The 21,257-nt window shown below is 51.8% G+C and overlaps 5 protein-coding genes across 5 annotated transcripts; 2 read left to right on the top strand and 3 right to left on the bottom strand.

The window, feature by feature from the left end:
- Positions 1-27: 27 nt before the first annotated feature.
- BP01DRAFT_388012 (mannose-ethanolamine phosphotransferase GPI13) lies at positions 28-3,884 on the bottom strand. Its single transcript, XM_025577789.1, has 3 exons — positions 3,675-3,884; positions 3,282-3,597; positions 28-3,206 (listed from the first exon to the last, which is right to left on the bottom strand). The coding sequence occupies exons 2-3, from the start codon at positions 3,503-3,505 to the stop codon at positions 233-235; spliced, it is 3,198 nt and encodes a 1,065-aa protein (XP_025435853.1). The 5' UTR covers positions 3,506-3,597; positions 3,675-3,884; the 3' UTR covers positions 28-232.
- Positions 3,885-4,604: 720 nt separating this feature from the next.
- BP01DRAFT_396567 (isopenicillin N synthase family dioxygenase) lies at positions 4,605-5,851 on the top strand (the record flags this gene model as incomplete). Its single annotated transcript, XM_025578478.1, has 5 exons — positions 4,605-4,727; positions 4,779-4,886; positions 4,940-5,365; positions 5,439-5,575; positions 5,629-5,851. Coding segments are annotated over 5 exons (1,017 nt in total), but the record flags the coding sequence as incomplete, so codon positions are not given.
- Positions 5,852-7,622: 1,771 nt separating this feature from the next.
- BP01DRAFT_352411 (uncharacterized protein) lies at positions 7,623-13,479 on the top strand. Its single transcript, XM_025573932.1, has 2 exons — positions 7,623-12,640; positions 12,693-13,479. The coding sequence occupies exons 1-2, from the start codon at positions 7,631-7,633 to the stop codon at positions 13,323-13,325; spliced, it is 5,643 nt and encodes a 1,880-aa protein (XP_025435851.1). The 5' UTR covers positions 7,623-7,630; the 3' UTR covers positions 13,326-13,479.
- Positions 13,480-15,988: 2,509 nt separating this feature from the next.
- On the bottom strand, positions 15,989-18,298 carry BP01DRAFT_378477 (fungal specific transcription factor domain-containing protein; the record flags this gene model as incomplete). The annotated part of the gene is made up of 6 exons (XM_025577064.1): positions 15,989-16,637; positions 16,689-17,024; positions 17,083-17,259; positions 17,328-17,491; positions 17,559-18,146; positions 18,233-18,298. The coding sequence occupies 6 exons, from the start codon at positions 18,296-18,298 to the stop codon at positions 15,989-15,991; spliced, it is 1,980 nt and encodes a 659-aa protein (XP_025435850.1).
- A 716-nt stretch (positions 18,299-19,014) lies between these two features.
- Positions 19,015-20,499, bottom strand: BP01DRAFT_8457 (uncharacterized protein). The gene has a single exon (XM_025580166.1). The coding sequence runs from the start codon at positions 20,321-20,323 to the stop codon at positions 19,379-19,381; it is 945 nt and encodes a 314-aa protein (XP_025435849.1). The 5' UTR covers positions 20,324-20,499; the 3' UTR covers positions 19,015-19,378.
- Between the last annotated feature and the right edge of the window lie 758 nt (positions 20,500-21,257).

The raw sequence follows: 21,257 nt of genomic DNA, 5'->3' as shown, positions 1-21,257 counted from the left end.
CTGAATTTTGAATTACTAAAGTATATACCGCAAACCTATCTGTTCGTTTGCCCAAATGGGTTCCCCAAACCCGAATAGTATGCAAGTTCAAATTGACTCTACAAGCCTGAGACCACCGTCTACACAATCCCGACAAGATGAAGGCGCCGAAGTAAGAACAGTCAAGCTGAACCAGAGGGGGAAAGAATCCGCCCAAAGCCGGGCTAGCTGCTGATTGGAAAGCCAGACAGCGCTACCACCCGAAGATATCGCCAACGCTGAGGATGCTCCACCGCACACCAGCCACCGAGAACAAGATGAGAACGAGATCGACCACGCCCAGGACAGCCGCTCCCAGCATGAAGCGGGGACTGAAAATCCGGTACAGCATAAGGTGCCGGCGCAGATGGCCGGCCCACATCGTGGTGGCCAGATTGATCGTCGCAAAGTACAGGATATAGGTGCTCGTGGCCTGAATCGCGTCCGACAGAACACGGATCGCCGGGTTGCTGGCCTTGCTGGTGGAGGTGGCCTCCTCGCTGAGCTGCAAGGGCCGCTTCCAGAGGACGGTCAGGGGCACCGCGATGGCCGTCAGGATCTGAGGCCCGAAGGTGTTGAGGACGACGAAGATCGGGGACCAGGGGTACTGCACCGAAGACAGCGGGATGAAGGCGGATTCCCATTGGATGCTGCTCAACGTGGCCTGGTGGCCCGTCTTGAAATAGTAGAAGGAGCCCAGAACGCCCAGCACGATCGGCCCGATCGACGAGTTGCTGCTCACCAGGGCATTGGTGTCGAGGATCTCGAGGAGAGACAGAATCTGCCAGAGCAAGAGTCCCATCGCGCCCTGGCCCATGGGCTTCTGCATGAGGATGATGCCCAGGCAGAAGTTGACGACAAGGAGGAAGTACCGCGTGCCGTAGACGTTGCCGAAGCCCAGAATCGTGACTGTCGTTCGGCCCGCTGACGAGGAAGGGGATGGCTTGCCCTTTGCATCGGGCTCGTTATTGCCGCCCTGGCTCACGTCGATGCTGATGCACGGCTTCGAGTAGATAAACGCCGTCGTGCCAGCAATGAAAGCCAGCGCGAGGACGAGCTGGGCAAGGAACACCCGACTCGACTTCAACGTTTCCTTGCTCAAGGGCAGCCATTCGCCATCGTCGGCACTGTCAAGCATCCAAAAGACAGCGACCAAAAATAGCCCCAGTCGAAATGCGGACCCTATCCACAGAGGAGCAGCGCCCTCATAGGATTTCGAGCCTGCGTAGAAAGACTTCACGACGGTAGGGAGAACAAGTGCCAGAATCAAGGGAATGATGAGTTGCCAAGGGGCGGAAGTCGAGGATGTCGCCGAAGCATAGTATGTGGACCGGCAAAAGGGCATCTGCTCTTCGCGACACAGGCGCGACATAGACGCCACTCTACCCAAGATGACAAACAGAATCGAGTGGTAAACGCCCAAGACCCGGTCGGCGGTCAGTTTCTGACGCATCGAAGAAATGCCAGCCAGAACACCGAAAGTTGAGATGAAGAATAGCAGGATTTCATCTTCCCAGATGGTGTAGGAGTTGGAGGCGAAGCCCACAGACTGTGCGACGGTGAAGAGCACAGCCAGCCAACCCCATAATGTCTTGGGTAGAGGCACGGTCAGCTGCCTGGGCTGGGAGAATAATGACCATGAGGCGCTCAGAATGCCTCCGGTGGCCGCCAGCAAGACGGATTTCTCGACCAGCGGACCGGCTACCACTCCGAGAAGCACCGGCAACGCGCCAGCAATAGCACCCAAGCCGGTGCCTGCTGCAATGGCAGTAAGCAGAATGGTGTTTAGCTCTGTCTGCTGGGTCCTGATGCCACGTGCATAGAACACCAGCAAGACGATGGCGGAAAACAAAATGGCGATTCCCTGGGCCATGCTCCACTCGTCAAATTTAGCCCATAGGCTGCGACAGACCTGGAGGGTATTCCGCTGGTATTGTCGATACGAGTCATAGACCGGACGCAGGGTGGCAGGATTGGAACTGCCGACCCATGGGATATTCTGCCAGTCATTTTCTGCTGCCTCCCACAACTCGATCGACTGAAGGCCATTTCCTTCCTCCGCTCCGCGTACTGTTGCGTACTCCTGCTGGTAACGTTTGATCTGAGCCGAAGCCAGACGGTTGACCGTCACTAGGTTCTTCCAATCCTTGCCAGTGGAGCCAACAAATGCTTCCTCGATGGGGGAACCGAGATTGTTGAAAGGAATCGGTATGCCGAGAAGAAGAGACAGTGTAGGCACAAGGTCCACTTGTGGAATAGACCGGTCGCTGGCCGTGGCAGGCGGCTTCCTACTGTCTTCGCTGGTACGGCCAAAGACGCCCTTCTTAGAATACATCCACAAAGCAGCGTTCACCTCATCATCCGACTCGCCGCCGTGGTCGCCCTTGGAATCCATGCCGTGGTCTCCCATGACTACCAGAAGCGTCTTGTCGTCCAGTTTTGCGATCACATCGCGGATCAGCCTGTCCATCTGTTGAAGCTTCGCGGCCATTGCGGGGTGATTGGGTCCATAGCGGTGGCCCGCATGGTCGACTCCAAGGTAGTGCCCGAATACGACGTCCCATTTCGTAGCATTTGCCGGATGCAGAAGAGGTAGAAGATGCTCCGTCACCCCATTGTCCACAGTGTGCAGATCCCACACATTGAACGAATCATAGGGACGTGTCATATTCACATCGAAGTAGTCAGGAAAAAGTGACTGCCATGTATTGTCACCCAAATGCACCAGAGTCTTCCCGGCGGCGCGCAGCTGAGCGACAACATTATCTTCATCAATGGCCGTACCGGCAAAGTTGGAGCCAGCATCCACGAAGGTAGGTAGTGTTCCAGTGGTCAAGCCTTTCAGCCGTTGTAGCGTGGTTGTCGGCGGGTCGGCGATGAAGGGCAGCAGAAATGCATTTTCCGGCGTATTCACCGCTGTCTCGTATAGAACGGGTAAATTGTTATAGAACAGAGGCTCTGATCCGGAGTCTACATCCGAGGGGAAGGGAACTGTGAAATCATATCTCAAGGCGTCGATGATGAGGACCACAGCTTTGTCAAACGACTTCTTATGCCAACACCCGTCGACTTTCTTAGTGTTTGTATCGGCGAAGGGAAGCACATCGCAGGAAGACTTGTTTTCCAGAACCATTCGAGTCAGCAAGAATCCCTTGGTGAAGTAGAATATCCCCACGACGTGCAGGAACCTATGGGCGGAGGAGAATGAGCGGCGCGTTTTTCGTAATACATCAGAATTCTGGGTGTGAAAAATGCGAGCTTACAGAAACCACACCAGCACTCCAAGAAGACCCAAGTGTTTGAGCTTGAAGTCCGCTTCCAAGCCATTGAGAAAAATTTGCGCATTGTTGTTGGATACTTTCGGCACCGTTGTTTTGCGATCGGGGCGGTCTGAGGCTTGCGCCGAAGAGCCTGTGAAAGCAGCCGCTGCGTTCTCCCTCCGAATGCTCTCATGGCCAGAGCCTGGATCGGTTGAGGACAGCATCATAGTATCTGATGCTTAGCTATGTTGGGATGTGTGACAAACGTGGAGCCGAAAGAGCGGGGTTTGTAGCATTAGAACCGGGAGGGCAATGGCTTCTAGAACGAAAAGCGAATTAGCTACATGGAGGCAGGATTTTGGAAATTGAGTGCTTCGGAGGAATTGCAAAACTCACAGGAACTCATTGACACAAACAGGAGGTGATTGGTTTCCTGTTATTTGTTTTTTTGTGTTTTTTTTTTCTTTTTGGCGATGCGCTCCTCCCAGTCGCTGGACTCTTCGACGAAGTAATTGGGGATCTTAGTACGGCGCAAGCATGTTTCGTAGAGGGAATAGTCGATCTGGTCAAGGTGCCAAAGCTTCCGCGAGGGAGATTGGCGCAGCGGAAGAAAAGAATTGAGGCATTGGGTAAAGGAGAACCAGCGAGTGGAGGACTGGATGCGCAACCCCCGTGACGTCGGGAAATCGGCGCTTTCGGCATCCCCTCCTTTCCTTTGATTCCGCCTTCATTGGCCGGAGCGGCTCGGAACATTCTCAGAACCCTGTGCGGGTAACAAAAGTGGATCGCTCTATTGCCCACCGCCGCCTATTTCGGTCATGCTGTCATTACACTGCATTATCCCTCATCCCTCGGATTATTCACTCATACTGTACATAACTAGTACTAGGCTGAGTACTCAATATGCAATTCAAGCTTGAATCTAGGTGATCTTGCAACATGACTTCTGCTGTATTGTTCTTTTTGTCTGTTTCGCCAATTCTATAATTCCTCCTGTCCGACAATACTTATAAACATAGTTATAATGATTCACGCGACAGGTTTTGCCCCAGAACATGCGGAGTGTTTATGAATGATATATCTTGGTGACAATAGGAGATTGCGAGTATTTCGCATGAAATATTACTACGTAGCGGTGTTTGACAATGTTATCTTAGTGTTGATTGACTTCCCACTAAGCTTATCGGACACATGATGCAGACATACTGGTAGTACTCCTCAAATGATCGCTAGGCCCCTCACTTGAATCCCATCTCTACTCGACTCTGCCAGCTTCCAATTCTGGAATCAAACACCATGTCAGGTTCATAGTCTTCATCAAAGTGTGACTTTGACAAGGTACCTGTCATCGACTTGACGGACCTGCGCAGTCCGTGTCTTGACGCACGTCGAGCGTTAGCCAGAGAGGTCCACGATGCATGTTTGCAAGTCGGATTCTTCTACATCACGGTCAGATCTCCCAGCATCTACAGGTAAGACAGCAACTGAGTTACGCGACAGAACCATGGCATTCCTCAAGCAACTGTCGCTGCAATCCACGATATAGCCCGCCAATTCTTCGCCCTACCAGAAGATCGCAAGATGCAGTATTCGATCGCCAAATCCCAGGTCTGCATGATAAGAGCCCCTCTCTTCTGGTACGTCGCTCAACCATGTAACAGAAATTCCGCGGCTTCATGCCTCTCTACGCTGAGCAAATGATCGGACATGAGCTCGACGAGTCCGGCTCTCAAACGACTAGCACACCTGGCGCATATTCCGAGTCATTTGATGTGGGGTATGAGATTGCGGCGGATCCTCGTAGAGAGCCGCACGATCCACTACCACCAGACCACTTTGACCTCTACGGCGACAATCAATGGCCCACTGAGGACGATTTGCCCGGCTTCCGACAGACCTACCTGGAGTACTTTGCGGAAGCATTGACTCTTTGTCGGTCTCTGATGCGGATCTTTGCTTTGGCACTTGACCTGCCAGAAGAATTCTTCGACCCAATAATGGAACATCCAGGTGCGACATCAAGGATGCTACATTACCCACCGCAATCGGTCAATGATACGTTTAAGATTGGTCTAGGAGCTCATACGGTATGTCTATGGTCATATGGACGAGCATAACATAATACCACTCCGCGACTCCGGAGACTGACTGTGAGGATAGGATTATGAGTGTATAACTATCCCTTCTCAGGACCTGGTGCCGGCTTTGCAAGTGCGCAACTCGAGCGACGAGTGGATCACTGTTGAACCACTTCCCAACACGCTGGTAGTTAACATCGCAGATTGTCTGTCAATGTGGTGAATACGAGCTCGAAACCTCCAAGGTGATACTTAGAAGCTTACTTGAACAGGACCAACGCCAAGTTCAAATCTACTGTACATCGTGTCATCAATATCACGGGGGAGGAACGGTATACGATCCCTTTCTTTTTTGGGGTGGACTACAACACAAATGTATCAGTCTTGCCTACCTGCACCTCGGAGGACAATCCACCGCGTCACAAGCCTTTCAAAGCAGGTGAGGTGAGTAGAAATTCGATTGCACTTCCAGTCTACTCGGTACAATACAGCTGACCAATTTTTCCTACGTGCAAGTGGGTGCGTCGTCAATTGGCGGCCACGTATGTTGGCTACAATCAGGAGTCACCTACCGAAGAATTTTGATATGGGGTGCCGGTGGAGAACAGCTGAGGGGTGATTGTTGAGGATACAAGTAGAAACGATCACTAGCACTGGTGGCAGATAGGCTGCCATCGTACGTATGGCCTCACCAAATCACCACTTATGCAGAATTGATGTCGACGCATCTCTTTGGTAATTCCAGCTTTCACCCAAGACTAGATCTTACTAACAGTGCCATGCAAGATCATGATACTCATGCAATCTTCAATTATTGAAAAAGAATCCTCCTTCCCCTGCTGATCATCGCTCGACCTGCTCCGTTAATAGTGAAAGGACCCTTTTGACTCATGGCAACCTGCACAGCACAATGGCTACAAAAGCTGACAGTGAAGCCCTGGCATGATGGTTGTTTGATCGAGTACCGGTTATGGATAACCCAGCTATTTTTGCTTAGGGACAAAGGATCTCAGGCCCTCGCATGTCGGACATTGTGCAGCTGACTGTAGCTCTCGACCCCAGGAGACCATGAACATCAATGGATGTGTAGCTCTGAATAGATGCGTGATCATCAGCAGTTCAGAAATTGATGCATTGAACAAAGCCTGTGGTGCACCGATAGGAGAGTAGTTGAGAGTGTTCCATTGTCTGTCCTAACCTGGAATCAAGCTGGAAGAAGGTTGGGTGGTGCAAACCGTCGCCCGGTGGCACCCCCTTCCGTCCCCAGAAAACCATCCCGCTGCACCACGCCGTCACTTACACTCTTCCCCAGATCACACCAGATACCCCCCCACACCCACCCGACTCAGATACCTCAACAAGTGCTAGTTCTTCTCAATGCTATCTGCATCATAACCTGACTCGAATGGTTCTCATTTCCTCGTTCACATACCGGGTGCAGAAGATTCCTTCTTATGATTCTCGTGATGTCATCGACTCTCGCTCGCCCATGACGCAGCCCAACCGTCGTTGACTGGCAAAAGCAGCGCTTATGACACCACGACTACGCTGGTCTCACGTGGCTTATACGCTCTAGTGCTATATCGACCATAGAAACAGACTTCGCGCCGGGCCTCCCGACCCATGGTTAACGCACAGTCCATAACTGTCTGTGACCACCATGAAAGATCTCGGTGGGCGCGGTATGAGAAGGAGCATACTCGTGATGTCAGGATTGCTCAGAACTCGGGACTCCGGGACTCCCTTAACATCATTGACCCTGATGGTGGGAACAAAGTTCATATATTGCCTAGCAACCACATCCGAGTAGAATTCCAACAACGTTTGATAGGTTATGTTGCCTTGATTTCTCCTTTCGCTCATCTGATTGCAGCTGGCTTCCAACAAGATGGAGCCTATCGCTGTGAATGGGGGCGTCACATCCCTTCCAATCTTGCGGGAGACGGTCAACACTGTCTCCGAAGATTGTCCCACTCGCCTGGGATTAACGGCTGAGGAGATCGAGAACAAAGCCCCAAGTCTCGATGTCTTTTTCGACACAATCGCCGCAGAACGTCTCCGACGCATGCCTGCGGATGGTAGTCGATTAGATGGCGTCCTTAGACGGGCTTCGCGCCTCGCCGTTGCCGTGGGCTCTTTGCGCGACGCAGTTTCAAGTTATATGGACGGGGCGGATGAAGCCACCGCGCTTGTCTGGGGAACCACACTGCTGCTGCTCGAGGTAAGAGTGTGCCTCGTTTTGTTCCGAGACGTCGCTTCTAATCCTTACTCCAGATGGGCATTGATCAACTCGACGTGATTGAGAGCCTATTCGGTCGCTATGGTCGTATCACCATGGGTATATCGCTCCTCCTTCAGCAGGAAACATACTTCCCAACATCCCGACCTCTGCAGCAGCAGGTTGCCGAGATTTACGCTCATATATTACAACTTGTCGTCCATGTAGCTTGGGAGTATCGCCAAGGCGTGAAGACCCAGAATTGGCCGTCTATGAATGCTGCGATTGATATGGCCTTCTTCCGCTATTTCAACCGCTTTTCCGCTCACTGGCGTCGTGTGTCCGAGCTGGTGTTGGAAATCGGAATGGCAAAACACCAGACAACAGTGAACCTGTCGGCGATTTACCAATTTCTCGAGCTACAAGACAGGCCATTGCAGATGCTACTTGAGGGCCACAGCCATTCCTTGGCAGATGGATCTTTTTCCTGGTTCGAGCCGCACCTGACCACCTTCGCAATGAGTCGGCGAAGCCTTATGATGATCCGCGGAAATCCCGGTTCAGGAAAAAGCGCGCTCGCACAATGGACTGTTGAGCGACTTCAGGCCTCCTCGGAGTATGATATCTGGAATGTCATTCCAATTATCATCAGATCGGATGTCCCTATCACGACGCTCACGCTTAGCATTCTCAAAGGAATCTTGATACAAATCCTCGACCATTCTGTGACCAGCCGCAAGACACAGGATGCCATCTTGACTGCCGTGACCGGTGCCATTGAGATGGCCATAGATGGTGCGTCGGATCCTCAGGTGGAAGGACAGCTCTGGACCGCCATCCGCGCCGCTGTACAGTCCAACTTGCACTTTATGTTGGTGATCGACGGGTTTGACCAAATGAAACACGCCGAGACAACTGTAAGCGCGTTTCTAGGCTTGCTACAAGATACAGTGGCCGACACTCCTTCCAAGTTGATCATCTTCAGCCGACCTATGTCTAAAGATCTACTGCCCATTCGTGAGACCTCAAAAATACACCAAATTGCGATGAATGCTGCTACCACTCAGCATGACATGCAAGTGGCTGTGAACGATATGATGACGGCCGAATCCTCCTTCTCAGGTCTGGAACCTTCTCAGCGGGAATCCCTGGGACAGGCCATCGTGTCTCGCTCTCAAGGCTGCTTCATATGGGCACAACTAGCCGTAGAAGCGGCCCAGCAGCGAACAACCGTCAGCGATATGACCTCAGCTGTAGCAAAGATGCCCAACACGCTGGGTGATTTGATTGACCATCATCTGCGCACTACCAATATCAAACGTGAAGGTGCGCAGAATCTCATAGGATGGCTGGCGGCCAGTGAGCGTCCCCTACGCATTCCAGAGGTGGAACAGCTCTTAGCAGTCGATATCAAGACACTCAAAGTGGCGTCCCGTACAGTGAATATCGGGCGCGACCTCTTCCAGCCCCTCAAGCGTCTGATCGCGGTTCGCGATGGCTTTGTTTCGTTCCGCCATCCGATGATTCGAGAGCATTTGCAAGCCCGGGCTCAGATGCGCCAGGAATTGCCTTTTTCACTTGCAGAGGCTCACTTCGACCTTCTGATCCGCTGCCTGGCTTGGGTTCGCCGCACGGTCACCGACGAGGTCTCTCTCTCATGGGACAAGATGAGTGTGTTTGTGCGCGATCGCTACCTGGACGCTTATGTTCTGCTTGAGTACACCGCACGATACTGGCTATCCCACATGCTGGCATCGCCAATGGCGTCATCGGATCGAGAGCTCTCTTTTGATAGCACATTCCGTCGTGCCTTGCCAGATACTGTTCTCTTCGCTCAACTGGAGCTGACCAACCGGGAGTCTCAGTTTAGCCGTTCGAGCATTGTCGAACTATATCGTTTGTCGGTCGGTGTCAGGCGTGTGGTCCTTGGTAATGAGTCTCTTGCCTTTCTGCAGAGCTTGCTTCTCAGCGCCCGGGCGGCTGAGCAGACGCATGCAAGCTGGGCCAACGACCATCTGTATGAGGCATGGATGCGCAGTCGTTCGCAGCTCGGACCTTCCAACCAGATCACGCGCGACTTGGAACACATGCTTGTAGCTAACGGACAAGCCGATCGTACTGCCGGAATGAAGACTGATGCCCTCAAAGACATGGCATTGTCAGGATGGGGCTCGTCTGATATTGGCTTTGCGCAGAGACTTCAGTACCTCGACAAGCTGGTGACCTCATACAAGGCTAATAACCAAAATGATGCCGCATACTCTTCCGCTAAGCAGTTCTACCGCCAGACAGTGCAAGCATACGGGCTTCATTCTCCAGAGACTATGGCAGCAGCTGAATACCTCACCAAGCACTTCGACATTGCGCCCCCCGACGAGATGGCGTTAGAGCTTGCGCGTACTAAATATGAGACAATGCTTCATACTATGGATGCGACCGACCCACGACGAGTGTCTTATTCCCTCTACCTTGCGAAGCTGTACGAGGAGAACAACCAGGTCGGCAAAGCTGATGCAGTGCTGTCTCGACTTTGGGCGGGTCTATCTGCTCGTGGCCCCAGCAATACCGATTCCTGGGACCAGAAAACAAGGGTTGCATTCTACTATTCCCACTTCCTACGTCGCCAGGGTCGTCCCGACCAGGCCACAGGCATACTTCGTGATCTTGAGACTGATCTGGAGGAAGGAGGCGGCGTCAATTCACCTGAAATGGTTAAACGTGCCGAGGACCTTCGTGGGGAAGCCCGACAGATGAATCTGAAAGATATGGATCGCGCCCTTGCTCTCCAAATGTGGAAGTATTACAAGTCATCGGGCCAACAGTACACCCCTCAGGCCGTTTCTCTGGCCGAGTCATTGACCGAAGGTATTTTACCCACGAAGAGCGCCACTGACTCAGCTGGGTCGCGCTTGTCGACGCTTTCTGCAGAAGACAATGAACTGCTACCCGGCTGGATTGATACTGTCGCTTCAGCTGGCAGCGAGCGCGATTTGATGTCAATCTTGGCTCTATCTCACCAGCTGGCAAGTCAACGGATGGCAGCTGAAAAGTGGCGCGAGGGTAGTGAATGTGCTTGGGCAGTGCTCAAGCACATCTGGCCTACTGTCGAGGATCCGCATTCCAAGGCCAGGTTCCCTTCGGAGCAGGCACCTTTGATGGCTAGTCTTGCCCTTGACCACGCATATTGTCTGTTCCGTCGTTTGGACATCGCGATGGCCACTATTGTGTATGGTAATGCTTTCAAGGCATCCATCACCGCAGACCAAGTGGCTGTCCCTTCGGTCACAAACGTGGTCAAAACTGTCGTCGAGTTCTATGAAACCACTTTCCAGTTTGATAAAGCTATGGTTCTGTTGCACCAGGTTAGCGACTTCTTCTCTTCGAGACTGGGGAGCAACGATAAGCACACGCTCGATAGTCGCTATTATGAGGCCGACCTAGCCCTCCGACTTGACCGTCGATCCGAAGCGGAAGATAGCTACAGTAAGATTTACAAAGCCTGCATTCCCAATGGTAGGGTGACCTCATCTGGCGTCCGTGCTGCTGTCGCTTTGGTCACTCTATACGAACAGGACAAAAAGTGGGAAGACGCCCTTGATGTGTACCGGCATTTGTGGCCCACCCTTGTGCATTTTGACGAAAAAGACGGGTATGACAGGGCTCTTCTGGAAGGTCTACTGCCTAAGACCTACAGTGGGTATATGTCCATACTAGAAAACACGCCTTCGGAGGTCGGCTACAACGAACGGTACCAGGTCGCATCTCAGCATTACCAGCTTTGCAGAAAGCTATACGGGCCCACAAGCCCTCGCACCCGTGACGCGACCATGGCCCTTGCCGGTATTTGTGCCGGTCATGAGCAGCATCGAAGCGAGGCACTTGAGCTTTACACCCAAGCACTCAAGACCAGTGACTGGGTCCCCTCAGCTGAGGCTTCACGATCGCTTCCGGACATGACACAGCCGCTACCTATGGATATCAAGCATCGCATGGCCCAGTTGTACATGCTCCAGAAGGACACATCTCCGTCAGCTCGGGCATTCTACAAAGAGGAACTTGCGTTGTCAAAGCAGCAGCAAGGGCTATCTGCCCCGACGACGCACTTGTGGCTACGTGAGATAGCACGATTGCATGCGCTGCAGAACAATTCCGAGGCCCGCCGCCAAGGAGCCGACCTACTTCATGAGCATGTGGATGAGGTCGTTCATGTCACTGCCAGCCACGATGCACTGATCGAACGTGCCCATGGTCTGGCGCAGATCTACCTCGAGTGCGGCTATATCGATGAAGGGTGGGAGCTCATCCACGAGTTGCATCAGCAGGTTATCCATGACACACCGGCCACCCACCGTCAGAACCTGGCCGAGTACCGGCCTGCCGCATTTGTGGCAGCATTCGAGGAGGTGTTTGGTCGAACACGCTCTGCGCGCCAGATCTTAGATGATCTGTCTCGGGAAGGACGAGTATACAGTGTCTTCCAGCAGCATCTTTCCAGCCATGACCTTATGCCGACCCTGGCAGCAGGTGACAAACTGCATCGGCTGCAGCTGGAACAGAAACGCAGCGCCGCAGCCCAAGATACCCAGGACAAGCTCTACGAATACTTTTGCAACACGCTCTCCGTGGCGTCACCGCTACGAAAAAAGGACGTGGTGCATCAGTTTTACGTCATGTGCCGTCGCGAGTCGCCCAACGAAGATTACAACATCAACATAGTGACTCAGACGACTGGATTGGTGCGAGACTTGTGCAACCGCTCGCGCTTCCAGGATGCGGCTGATGTAACGGGTGTTTTCCACTCGTTCGTCCACTTGACCGACGGTCTTCGGCTGTCGGAAACCATTTTCACCGCGATCAAGCTTTGTCTGTACCTTAGTGGTTACCAGGTGAACAAGTGTACCGAACCCACCACTGCGAAGAATATGTCGTTGGAGTCGCAAATGCTGTTGCAGGAAATCATGGCCAACGCGCGGGACCTCCCGATGGAGTATGCAGAGCTCCCCTTCTCCGAGCTCAACGACCTAGTGACTGTGTTGGGAGAACATGAGATGTTTGAAGACTTGGAGGTAAGTTATCGTCTTGTCTTGTCTATGGTGAGGACCGCACTGACCCATCTAGTCAATTCTCACCGACCTATGGACATCCCGGATTGTGCAGAAGACCTGGTCTCTGCCTGCTGTGGTTTGGATCGGCCGTCGGCTGGTCGAGACTCGGTTCTGCCGCGGCCAGGTCAACGCCGCGACCACACTTGGCAAGGATATCTGTTACAATCTGCGCCAGGTCTGGGGCAACGCTGACCCGGTGACGCTGGAGATGAACAAGCTGCTGTCTGGCCTCTACACAGCCTCGGGAAACCATCTTGCTGCCGCCGCCTTGCACGAGACGGCGCTTGCTGAGCTGTTGAATAGCGAGACCAGCGACCACAATGCAGCTGTGAACGCGGTCACGCAGCACCTGGAGCTGTTGCAGCGCGCCCAGGGGCGACTGGCCAAGGAAGGCCAGAGCGCCGCGATAGACGCCACGGCTGCCCAGGAACGGGTGCAGGACATAGCCACCAAGTTCGGGCTCTCCCCCGCCAAGCTGGAAGCTGGCAAGTCGGACGAGTCGATGGGCATCTGGCAGCGGCCGCGGCGGTTCAGCCTGGACGTGGAGGAGCTGGAGACTCATCAGAACCACCTCCGACAATCCAGTGGGTCAGCACTACTGACAGGCAACGGAGGAGCGAAACGGTTGTCGATTACTGCGTTGTAGTAGGGCTAAATGATGGTTTGTTGCTACAGAATGCCTGAATACTTGTGTACTGTACCTGTGACTTGTTGTACGAGATGTTGTATATCCATGTTACTTGATACTGGAAGAATAATTGGGTGGACATAGGGTTTTGTATAGGATGGAGTCAATGGAGTTCAATGAAGTTGTTTTTTGTATGTGCCGAGTAATTATTTCGTACATACTCTGGGATACTCAAAGGTTACTCACAGAGTATATATATATCTAGAGAATTCTTATAGCTACGTATTCCTTAATACTTATAACTTAGATTCTGATCATTGCTCGGGAATTGGGCTTGTTTGCGTGTACGATAGATGTATAAGACCAACCCGCCTCGCTCTTGCGCAATGCCCTCCTCAAGCGAGTGTGAATGAATGTAGTTGTAAGTTTACCAGAAACCCTACAAAGTCACGAGGTCTGAGAAGCGCGTCCCATGGCTCCATTAGCACAAAATCCGGCATCTGATTCTCATTCCCAGACGAAATGAAGTTCATTGGCCATGATATCTGATCAGCAATGATGGCCCGCTGACAAGTCTTCACCCCCCGGGGGTTATGAGAGTGCCCTCTGAAACGATTCAAGAAATGGCGCAAACGCCTCCTTCCGTGAGTCGCCGTCTCCAATCGCCCGGTGTTCTCTGTGAAGATCACTTCCCTACGACTACTATGAGGAACCATGGAGACAGCGGGACTCGCCCGGCGTTGACGAGCTGATGACAACAATACGTCGTCGCATCTTGGATAGCGAGGCTCGTCTTGCCCCTGGTTTTGAGGCAATGGGAATGCTGGTGGAGTTTCAGTCTCGTCTCATTGCCGACCCGGAGGAGAAGAAGAAGAAGAAGGCAGAAGCCGCTTGCGGCCAGTCCTCGTGCAATGTATTCAGCATTATGTTTCAGGGGTGTATTCGGATTGAACTGAACCCCGAAAATCGGCTGCTGAGGGTGCTCTGGGCACGAGGGGTCCTCGCGATAGACGTACGCATACTCTGTTTTATTTGGTAGTAAGTGGTCCTCGCGCCGGATCTTTCCGTGTGTTTGATGTGGCTACTGGCGGGGAAGAGCGTGGATTAGATGGTGGATATACAGTGGGAAGACATTGGAGAAGAAGTGGAAGAAGAGCTGGCTAGAGTAGTAAGAGTTACTATGTAATGTCTGCTCCCTAATAATAGAGGTATCTCGTTAAATCTGATCTTGGAGTCTATCGCGCACACGGTGGATGCAGATGTATTCACTAGGAGATATACCATGATTAAAGATGGACTGGAAGTCGTCTTTCTCTGCTGCTATCTATGGTCTCTTCTATAAAAGAGGGTACTGAGCTGGTAGAGTATACAAAGAAGATATTAGGATCTTTAGTTAGTAGCTATGTGGAGTCAAACTTAAATATAGAAAGTCTTATATTCTAAAGATATCTCAGGTTGTAGAGCTCAAGGAGATTTCTGTTCTAGAAGATATTTTAGACTGTCTGTATCAGGAACTGGAGATAAATCTGGATAGATATAGTGGCTAGATTAGAGAGTCTTATTTTACTCAGCAAGATAAATATCTATTTCTTGCTCTAATAGGACATAGATTTTTTGATATCCTAGTAATTGAACTTGCTAATGCAATAGACAAAGAAAGAAGTTGGAGAAACTTCCAATCTTCCAAGTAAAGAATACAGTATAGATATAGAAACAATAGCGGGCTTTATAGTAGATGTAACGATAGATAAGAAGAAAAGAAGGATTCATAGAATTGCAGTCAAGGTCTTGCGGACAAGAATAGTCTTGGGATGCGATGCAAGGTGCGAGACTGGTATACAGATCAGATTAGAGAATCTTTTGCTGTCTTATCGCGCATTCGGGGTGGTTGCAGGCTTGTTGTTGTAGTATGGATGAGGGATACGGCATGGGGTCTGGCTGGATCAGTAGGGAGGACTCCGAAATCTTACACGGAACAGCAATCGGCTTTCGTTGAATAGGCAGACATGATGGTCGAATACGGCTTAATAAATCAGAAGGCGGCTTTCTGCAGGTAACAAGAAAAGATGATTTTGTTTTGCACATCTTGAATCACACATCACAACGGGGGCTGGCGGCGATACTCTCGCACTTCAGGTGGAACAGAGAAAAAGAGCAGGCCACTGGCAAAGATCAGCCTTTACACTCGAGATAAGAAAGACCGACAGGTAAAGAATCTAAACCTCCATACTCCAACGGACTCCGTACTGTGGGAATTACCCTCACAGCGCCTGTAGATACAGTAGCTCTACAGAGGGGTAGTAGCCGCCAGTTCAGGCGCATGTCGTGGAAGTGCGGAAGCTAGATCTTGCCTCGTTTTCGTCAATTCCTGGCGTTTGCAAATTGGTATTGGTAGAAACAGTGATTCCCGATGCGGAGTTTGCTGTGAAATACGCCGTCGTTAGTGCGTTGATCTTGTTGCACTGTCGCCGCTCATGTATACAAATCTCTGAACAATCTCATGCTTGCTTCTATTTTAACATGATGCTATCATCACTCATGCTGGCTATGTGCTTCCTAGCATATATACAATGACCCAAGTGGTCCAGTTAGGTAGTTGCTTGCGCTTTGCCCAGTGACACTTGCCCGATAACACTTGCTCAGTAGTAGCACTTCCTCAAGTTCGTCTTGAAGCATGATTCCTAAGACGTCCCATTCCGGGAAGTTCGAGACGGCGGCCATCTCTCCTCTTTGCCCACACTCAAGCGCTCGTATCGCTCGAGCATATCATGCATGCCCGTTGCCGCCGACGACTGCACCTTGCTGCCCATTCCGTCAATATAACTCGAGTCTGCGTCCGTCTTAGTCAATCCCTCCGCGTAGTGGTCCCATCGGTCCGGCTCCTGGGATCCAGTCTCTTGCCGGAACAACTCCTTAATCCCCGGCGGCACATCCGTGGACTGGGCCACTCTCGAGCCCTGGTTGCGAGAGCGCACAGACAGCTTGAACAAATGAAACAAATTGCGTCCCACCTGCGACCGACACGCAATGATGGAAAACGAACTGGTCAATGTCAAAAAGTCTTGATCAAGGATGTCAAAGCTTTTCTGCTCGAGAAGAGCGAACAGCGCAAGATTTACTGCATACATGGCGAACTGGTGGGCGTGTTCCATCCCATACTCAGTCCGCTGTTGCCGAGCTAAAGACGCTATGGATCGAGCAGATGCAATGGCAATCTCAAACGGGTTGAATTGTTGATTCGCATCGTGGGTCTGGTTCTGAGACGACAGCCGTGCATTGGGACCGAGAGCATCAAAGCAGAGATTGATCACCAGCGTGTGATATCGCATCCTGTCACCCGAATCAGCTTATGCCGCACACTGAAGAGTCGAGAAGACCCACCTGAGGAGGAGAATATGCGGGGCCGGCTTTTCAGCTGGATCGAAGCATGGTGGGAGCCCCCGCTCCCATTTCCGTAGGCGCATATAAAGCTCTTGTTTGCGTTTTTTATACCCCGGATCGGAGTTTCCGGACTTACTCAAGCTTCGGGAGATGTCACGAGCAATATCAGAAAGTTGGCAAGCATCATCAAAGTACTGACTCAGATACGACAGTCGGGCTGGGCGAGGGAGTGGGTAGGGCGTCCACATATCCCCTGCGCCTGCGTCATCCCGCGCGATCCGTTCGATACTCACCGAATTCACCCGGCTAGGCTTGAGAAAGTTTGTGTGAACAACCCTGCAGCAGATCGAGATGAGTTAGTCCGAAGAGACCTGTTAACCTCTGATAAACTTACGTATCGATCTGATAGAGTCCCCAAGCGGTTCGCTTGATAGAGAGAATCATGTCTTCTGACATTTGCGACGTCTTCAGCTCTCGCTTTTTATGATTGACAATTCCGAGGGACTCTGCCATTTCAATGGCACGATGCAACATGGCATAACCATGATCCCCATTTCCGGAAACAGAATATCTAGAATTGGACGATCAGGCACCCGAAGAATTCGTAAACGCCGTTAGCCGACTATGCCAGGAGCTTACCTCTCGTACAGCAGAAGAATCGCCTGCAGGGTCGGCAGTCGAATATCGTTGCCCCGTTCAAATTGATGTCTTTTCATGTGACGTTCCGCTTCCGCCAGGAAGTCCGCGCCTTTCGTCCGCACGTCCCCGGGAATTGAATACGCCTCGGAATAGGGTGAGTAGTACTGTCGTCCGTGCCATCGCACCACCTCAGCCACAGAACAAAGGTAGTACACAGTTCTCAGTACTTACGCATGCGTTGGCAAGCAGGGCATTGACGAGAAATGGGCTGCAGAAGTCCGACTCCACATTCCCCATCGCCATATGCTTCAGAAATGATTTGCGGTCCAGGAACGCGAAGAATGGGTAGTCCCATGTCAGATAGAGTGAAACTAAGTGAGATACAAGGTCGTCGTCATCCGTGACACTGGTCCAGGGTTTTGCCGGCACCCGATAAGGGGCATTTCCCGTCAAGTACCGGATATCCATCATCATGGGCCGAAATTTAGGTGCTTCGCTTTCCACCTCAATGAACTGCCAAATGCCGTACAGCTGTTGTAGCGCATGGTCATCTTTTCCGGCCGCATGCATCTCAGCCAGCGTCTGGTCCAGATAGGCACGGACTTCCTCTATGGAAGCGTGTCTGCGGATGAGTTGGAGCAGGGTGTCTGCATGGTTGGGGACCGTCGATCGCACGACCTCGAAGAGATCGTAAAGCAGATCATGATGATAGTTGGACGTATCCGTCAGATACTCGGCCACTGATTGACAAGCATCGGACTCATCGAATGCGTCCTGACCGGATTGTGCTTGGGCAGACGGCGATAAAGGGCCGTTTCTCTACGGGGCAGGATGTGATCGGTCAACAACCCAGTGTTACAGATTTCAAGGTTGGGATTGAGTGAGGAGATCAGGGATTCACCTACCATCGGCTCATCCGACTGATGATGGGAGTTGGTTGGCTGAATTGGTGCAGGGTTACTAGGCGACATGGATGATGGCTAATCATAGAAGACTAAGTAGGGGGGATGAGTAGAGAATAACGCAATGTCCGTCCAGCAGCGGCAGCAGCAGCAGCAGCAGCAGTAGCGTCAGGCCTTCACACATATAGACAAAGGGGGTTAGATCAACCCGAATATAGAAAGCCACATGGATAATCCGGTCAAGGTGGATGATGCAGGGTTTAAACGAGTAGGAGATCAGGATAAGATAGAGAATAGGATCGTAAGTGGGAAAGGTTGAATTGATGGTGTGACTGTCTTGGAGTTGATGATTGAGAAAGGGAGAAAGAGAACTTGGGTGGTGGGTGGTGCCTGAGAGCCAGAACTGACTACACCATGACATCAGTTTCCGTTGCCGCTTTTTTTCTTCCCATTTCTTTTCTCTCTCCTTCTTCTGACCACCACCCACACTCGTTTACCGTCTGGTCCTGCTGCTGCTGCTGCTGCTGTTGCTGCTACTCCTCTCCTGTTGTTGCAGGCTATTGTTCTCGCCACCGACAATCATTGCCTGCAGTCCATCTGTCCATCGTCACAGATGACAATATTTCACCTGCCTTGCGGCCTTGATGCCTCAATGCCTCAATCTCCTCGGAAATGAATTCCCCACCTGACTCGAAGAGACCTTCACCTAACCTCGGGGACGCTGCAAGGAATTGCAAGGAGAGGAGAAGAGACAAGACCATGCCGATCTTTTCCCCAACTCCAGACCGACAGACGCTAACATGAAGCTATTCCAAGTTGGATCCAACTAAGTGCCTCCCACCATTTTAAAGTGTGGCTGGGTGGGTCACACCCAAATCTGCCTCGGCTATTTCGGGTCCAGGGGATGCTTGCCGACCGTGTGACTCGGGGGTATTTTTCAAAATTCCCAGACCCGGAGTTAGTGTTTGTCTTCAGCTCCAGGCAACATCATTTCCACTGTCCTGATTCGCAACGATCCCATCATCCAACTTCTGTTCAGCCCTATGGCCCTAGCACCTTCATGGCTAGGAAACCCGAACAAAGGCGCCCCCTCCCCACAGATCGGTACAGAGGGTAAACAATAAAGCGGAATCAGCAGGCTTTCCCGGCCTAGTTGAGAATATGCCACCACCATGTCATCATCTTGATCAGCCAGCGTTCTCCGAGAGGCAGCGGTCGGCGGAATGCCCAGCCCAGCCCTTCCCGCAGCTGCATCTCCACCACTCGTCGCCAATCGACCTGGTGAGCGAAATGGACCGGAAAGTGGAGTCGGCTGATTGACTTGATTGTACAGTCCATCTTTGGCTGCTCTTGCAGCTCAATGTGCGGCTGCAGCAGCGCGGGCTGCTCGCCCTCTAGGTCCACCTCGATTCGAAGCGACCCTTGACTGGTGAACTGCCGCACCTGCACTGCCAGATTGTGCTGGTGGTGGCTATGGTAACGGGTCCGGTTGTTGTCGTTCACATCTCGAATGATAGCGAGATCGATGAGCGGATGCTCAAATACCCCCAGCAGATCATGGTGCTCGGTGCCATGCGGGGCTAGATTTATCCAGAACTTTCCTTCAAAGATCAGATTCGGTGAGCACGGTTTGTGATGCACCCGGACTCGGGTCATGCGCAGAGGCAACTCGATCAGGGCCAGCGAATGAAGGATCACTTTCTGCGGCGGCGTGTCGGGCTCGGTCAAGGTGCGCCGGGCGAGGCCATCGTTCACGTAGCGGATAACTTGTGCACAAAAATGATCTTGGTTCATGTGCCAGAGCCGGCGTAGTATCCCGTTCATCCATTCGATGGACTCGCCGTGAGCCAGGATTTTGCTAGCGTGATACCGCTGGCATTCATCGCGAATAACTCTCTTCATACGCGTCATGCTCAGGTTGGTGTAGGTGCGGCTGAACGCAAGGATGAATAGGAGCCAGGCGAAACTGAATCGGAGGCGGCCCACAATCCATGAGGCGAGGCAAACAATGATAATCACTCGTGCCTCTTTGTAGATCTGCTCGATGGATGCAGCGATATCGGCTGGCTCGCGAACACGCCGATGCTTACCCATTGTGTAGAATTGTCGTTCCGTGAGATCCCTCACGTGGAGAAACAACCGCCTACCGTGGCTGATCCAAGGCGATGTTGGTTGAGTATGTGTAGGTATATCAAGTCACGATCGAAGCAAACTGTGAGCAAGACTCCATAGTCAGGCAGTCAAGCACCATGGCGGGACAAGTGTTGATGATAATTGACGATAAAGGCTCAGGGTTCGGACAACAGAGCAGCTGGCCGCAGATTTTATACTGTCACGGCCAGGCAACGAAGGAAAACAAGAATGAACCCAGTGCCTCCATGTGGACCAGTGATTCTGCAGATCGAAGCAGGGCTGAGACTTGTAGGGCTGATGGGTCTCGAAAAACATGAACGGTGTATTGCAAATACGGCGGCGGCAGGCTGGGTTGCCCCGCACCAGGTGGAGGCGCCGGCAAATTCATTTGCCCTCAACTTGTGGCTGGCGGCACGGATTCATTTTCAACTGTCTCATTGTCTTCGCTTCCTGGCAGTCGCAATTGCTCACCTTGTCCCAAACACTTGGAGATAGATCGATCCAGATCCAACTTTCAGTGAATTAGAGACCAACTGCTTACCTCGCGATCGAACTACGTAATCTCTTCTCACTAGTTAGTTTTTTATATATAGTACTTGCTTGACGGTTTTCCCACCGGTTAACATTATTGAATACTACTCGCTTCATCGCTCTCGCTGCCAATTATACCTTCAAGCACAGGACAATGACACTCCCTTTAGCATAAAGATACTCGTTCATCAGAACAGGCTCGCGACTTGACGTTCTGATGTGGAATCATCCACCTTGTCTGGATGCCCAGGAAGCTCTCAGGAAGCCGCCTGCTGAAGATCTGAGTGATTACCCTGTGATTACTCATAATTGCCATGCCCTACTCGAGTCTGGCTGAGGACACGCGCCAAAAAGTGAAAATCGA

Source organism: Aspergillus saccharolyticus, assembly GCF_003184585.1.
Source record: "Aspergillus saccharolyticus JOP 1030-1 unplaced genomic scaffold BP01scaffold_1, whole genome shotgun sequence".
NCBI lineage: Eukaryota > Fungi > Ascomycota > Eurotiomycetes > Eurotiales > Aspergillaceae > Aspergillus > Aspergillus saccharolyticus.
Note: the sequence above shows the minus strand (reverse complement) of the source record. Positions and strands in the feature narration are given on the sequence as shown.